The sequence below is a fragment of the Limulus polyphemus genome, unplaced genomic scaffold, assembly GCF_000517525.1.
Source record: "Limulus polyphemus unplaced genomic scaffold, Limulus_polyphemus-2.1.2 Scaffold3270, whole genome shotgun sequence".
Taxonomy (NCBI): Eukaryota; Metazoa; Arthropoda; class Merostomata; order Xiphosura; family Limulidae; genus Limulus; species Limulus polyphemus.
This window is the reverse complement of record NW_013668880.1, coordinates 122,676-127,838: the sequence shown is the minus strand read 5'-3', so window position 1 is coordinate 127,838 and position 5,163 is coordinate 122,676. Positions and strand designations below refer to the sequence as shown.

The 5,163-nt window shown below is 34.0% G+C and overlaps 1 protein-coding gene across 3 annotated transcripts in view; it reads left to right on the top strand.

Moving 5' to 3' along the window:
* Positions 1-5,163, top strand: part of LOC106469033 (putative fatty acyl-CoA reductase CG5065) — a 30,127-nt gene that overhangs the window by 3,224 nt on the left and 21,740 nt on the right. For 2 of the 3 annotated variants that reach the window (XM_022397431.1, XM_022397430.1), the window contains exons 3-6: positions 861-1,036; positions 3,116-3,188; positions 3,982-4,088; positions 4,741-4,921. In XM_022397431.1, the coding sequence (XP_022253139.1) occupies positions 861-1,036; positions 3,116-3,188; positions 3,982-4,088; positions 4,741-4,921 (537 nt within the window). The remainder of the gene's footprint in view (positions 1-860; positions 1,037-3,115; positions 3,189-3,981; positions 4,089-4,740; positions 4,922-5,163) is intronic. The other variant, XM_022397432.1, reaches the window with a different exon arrangement.

Sequence of the window (5,163 nt, the reverse complement as noted above, 5' to 3'; positions counted from 1 at the left end):
ATGCTGAACACGAAGGTAAGCCTGTCGTCCATCTTGTGTTTAGATTGTATGCTGAACACGAAGGTAAGCCTGTCGTCCATCTTGTGTTTAGATTGTATGCTGAACTCGAAGCCAAGTCTTGAAAACATGGAAAGTTCTGGGTTGTAATTATTGACGAAGATGATCAAAGTAAAGATAAAGACTGATGTAAATTTGGGAAGTATCTATAAACAAGACAAGTTTAAACTTGATAAAATCAAACCTCCATTTGTCCTAAACGCTATATATATTTAATAAGATACAGTTTTAGCCGTTATGCATCGTTTGATTCGAGCATAAATCTTCAGGAGTATGAAAAAAAGTCATCTCTTATATAATCACTTTCTTTATCCTCCCAGAAGACTATGTAAGTATAAGATCATTGTTGAAAACGTCGTTGTTAACAAAAATAGTAACTTTTCAACAATGGAAAACAACAAATGTTAAGAATGTTTTTGTCGTTGTTAACAAAAATAGTAAAACATTCTTAACATTTGTTGTTTTCCATTGACTAATTAATTAATTAACTGGTTGACTAATTAATGCACAGAAGTTAATGAATATCTTCTTTCTATTTAAGTTACAATAAGTAAAAAATGGGTCGCTTGGAAGCTTCTTTCCAGTACTAAAAAATTGAGGTTTTGGGTTAGTTAATAACCTCGTCTAATCCCGTGTGGCCAGAATGAATTACCACTTCACAAATATTTCCAAACACAGTCGGTGAGCTGAGATGTTTGTGTAAATAGTCATTTCGTTATTTGAGTTGGCTCCAGGTTTCTCGTCGAAATAGGGTTAATAAACATGTTATACGAGCAGAGGTCATTCGGTATTTATTATTTCAGTTGTTTGAGTCCGTACACGAAACAAGTCCAGAACTATTAAGGAAGATAGTGGCTATTGATGGGGACATGACCCTTCCCGGACTAGGCGTGAGTCCCTCCGACTTGGACACTCTCAAGGAAAAAGTTTCCGTGGTTTTTCACTGCGCGGCAGCAGTTCGATTCCAAGAACCTCTCAAGTGAGTGTAACTACGTCACTCGGAACTGTCTTTTAAAATAAATGTACTTGCTTAAAATGTTGAATATTTAAATACAAGTAAAGAAAAACTTTTCAAAAAATGAAGTAAATGTAGGGATGGCTAAAATAATGTAAACAAGATAGTAGGGATGGCATTTACATCATCCCTACATAATATCATAGGCAAAAATTAACATGTAGCAATATATATATATAACTATCCAATCACAAATGAGGTTATCCTACTTTTATCTGTTAACATCCTACTACACTGTGTGCCTGTGATATTATGAAGAGATGATACAAATACCATCCCTACTATCTTGTTTGTGTTGTTTTTTAAAGATGGATATTAGCCATTCCCCCATTTACTTTAGCTGTTTACTTGTTGTTTTTCAATACAGTGTTTCAATAGACACAGGAAGGTTGTATTTACAATCAAGTTCTAAATACAATGATGTTCCAACTGTAATATTTATTGTTTATCTATTATTAGCTGGTTATTCCTATTTCACCCTGTATGTAAGGTTTTTGAAGGAACACCAAATGTCTGTAAAAAAGCTAACTTCAAGGGGTAATGGTAGCATCGTTTACACTAGAATAATGATTTTTTTTAAATTACTACTAGTTATTACTAATGCTTATAAATGTTCATACACCGTTTGAAACTATGTGAACTCAGTGAAAATGGTTGACACCATTGTTTTGGTTTTTGAGTTATCATGTAATAAGAAAAGAAAGAAGAACAAAAAATCAAACTTTTTGTTATGATATTTACAGACATTGTTGAACTAGGGACTCAGTCATTACATAGATATTGTTATAAAAGGTAACACTGTATAGTATGGTTAAGTTTTGATGACATACTGAGGAGATATTTAAAACACCATTTCGATGAACAATCCGAGCCATCACTATGTATGCAGTGCTACCGCCTGCTTGATATATATCATATTTATGTTCATTGTTATTCATTTATTGTATTTTATTATCATGAGAATTGTTTTACACTGTTCTCCTTAGTGGGTGGATTTAGAACCAACCAAATATCATAAGTTGGCCAAACATCATGAGATATTATTGGGATTACGGACGAAAATAAAATGAAAGCGAATATACCCAAATAACAGATTATAATCACTGTTGTTGTTTTATCATAACAATACACTTCTAGTTAGACCGATATATGAAAATAGATGCGTTATTTACTGGGTTAGGTTGTAGTCCTAACCTATATAGGTAGCACGTACTGAGTTCAGGTTTAGTTCTGATCTATGTAGCTAGCTTGTTTTTAAAATGAAAACTAATAGCTCCCGGGGGTCGTTACGTTTTTTGAACTTATTGTCATTCGCGTATGTGTCGTCACAGGGAAAGTATTTTTATATTATCTCCAATAACTTTCTTAATCTGCCGACAGATGACAGCACACTACAGACATAATTATAACAGAATTTCATATTAGTCTTTCTGGTCTTGAAGAACTGAAAACATTTGTTTGTTTGTTTGTAATTAAGGTCACTCTTTCTTTGAAAAGCTGGTCCATTTGTTCATATCAATCTGGTCAATTTTTGTTCGTATCAATCTGATCAAATTTCATTCCTATCACTTCTTTTGACTAGAATTTCCGTAAACTTATCGCTTTAATTCTCCTGGTTGACTAGAATCTCCGTAAACTTATCGCTTTAATTCTCCTGGTTGACTAAAATCTCCGTAAACTTATCGCTTTAATTCTCCTGGTTGACTAGAATCTCCGTAAACTTATCACTTTAATTCTCCTGGTTGATTAAAATCTCCGTTGACTAATCACTTTAATTCTCCTGGTTGACTAAAATCTCCGTTTTCTAATCACTTTAATTCTCCTGGTTGACTAAAATCTCCGTTGACTAATCATTCTTATTCTCCTGGTTGACTAGAAATTCCGTTGACTAATCACCTTCATTCTTCTGGTTGACTAGAATCTCCGTTTACTAATCACTTTTATTCTCCTGGTTGACTAGAAGCCCCGTTGACTAATCACTTTTATTCTCCTGTTGACTAGAATATCCGTTAACTAATCACTTTTATTCTCCTGGTTGACTAGAATCTCCGTTGACATGAACGTACTGGGGACAAAAAAAGTTATTGAGCTGTGTAAAAAGATGCCTCATCTTAAGGTACGTCGTTTTTTTTAACTCTAAGAAGATGCCCCATCTTAAGGTACGTCGTTTTTTTAACTCTAAGAAGATGCCCCATCTTAAGGTACGTCGTTTTTTTAACTCTAAGAAGATGCCCCATCTTAAGGTACGTCGTTTTTTTAACTCTAAGAAGATGCCCAATCTTAAGTTACGTCGTTTTTTTTAACTCTAAGAAGATGCCTCATCTTAAGTTACGTCGTTTTTAACTCATCAAAAAACAAAACTATAATTTGTTTAATATAAACTCTACAAAAGTAATAAGCCACTGATAAAAACCGAACGTTTTAAATACGCTCATTTTCTGTTCAGTTTTATATAAATGAATCAAATAAACAGTTCAGACATTCTAGCTGTGCTACAGTATGACCCTCTTGACGCCTATAAAAGAATGTAAATAAAAAAAAAGGGTTAGCTACAATATATATATATATATTACTTTTGATACAAATATGTTATTTACCATCGTGGTCTGTGAGTATACCAAAATTATAATTAATAAATATTGACATGAAAATTATCATTTTGTGATAGACAAAGAATCTGAAATTAAGAGCACTTGAAATGAAAATATAAGTGAGTGTGTTTATCAACTTATTTAATGTAAAGTCACCAGAAGCATTTAGTGTATCACTGAACCTCTTGCTTTTATCACAAGTGTACCTTTTTTTGGGTTTTGATCTTCATTAAATCATTTTTAATCTGTGTAATGTTTATATGAATTGTCACTTACCTCACAATGTATTGATGCTTAGTTTACTGATACTTCATTCAGGCCTTGGTTCACGTCTCTACTGCATACTGCAATTGCAACAGAGAGGTGATCGAAGAAAAAATTTATCCTTCTCCTCTGGAGGTTCAGAAGCTAGTAAACATAACAAGGTAAATGTTTAATAAACTTTGTATCAATTATCGTTTATTGCCAGTTACATTACTTCAAAAGTATCGAACATCTTTCGCAGTCACGTGTTCTTAGAACTTGCTAATCACGTGCTTTAAAATTGATGGAAACGTGTGTTTTTAGAAATGGCTAGTAAATATTTTAAACTAGCCGTCACCAGAAAACATTTACGGTAGTTTCATGCCCTTCGCTTGAATTTTCCTTATTCTACCATTTTCACGCACGCCATTTAAGCTACGCTTTCTTGCAGACATTATGCGTTAGATCGGTAAATCCTGGTCTATTTGAAAAACAGTTACGTGGTCAGACAAATAAACTCACGTAGACGTAACTTTATTTAATAAAACTACACGACCAGATTGCGAGTCGAGCGCCCTAACCACCTGCCATGTTTGGTGGGACGGGGATTCAAACCTGTGACCGTTAGGTTGTGTGTCAAGCGCCCTAACCCTCTGGCCATGCTGGGCCTTTCCAAATAAAGTCATTCCATTAGAATTAAAGAATCAAGAGAGAGAGAGAGAGATTTTTTTTTCTCACAGTCGTAATTTTTGTTAAAGACATTTAAAGTGCAAGAAAAAAACACTTTTATAAATGTAAAATCAAACGTTTTTTCCCTTTAATCTTGATTTCAAGTTTCTTAGAAGAATTCAAACTGCTAGAAAAGTTAACGCCGAGACTACTCAACGGATGGCCGAACACGTATACGTTCACCAAAGCAGCGGCTGAGAACCTGTTTCAAGAGGAATCCGTCGACTTTCCTGTTGCCATAGTGCGTCCTTCCATTGTCATAGCAACCTGGAAAGAAACTCTACCTGTGAGTCAGGATATTTAAAATAGCATTAAACGATCTGCTCTATTGTTTCTGTGAATCTGGATGTTTTGATACAACAGTTAAGAGTATTATATATATATATATATGTGTGTGTGTGTGTGTGTGTGTGTTAAAGGTTTATTTTCTTTTTCACCAAGATGAAATTGAAATGAAAATCTCTCTAATGCATTCCTTGATTGGCTGTACCCTCTGCTGTGGACTGCAGTTTCATCAGCACAGTTTGG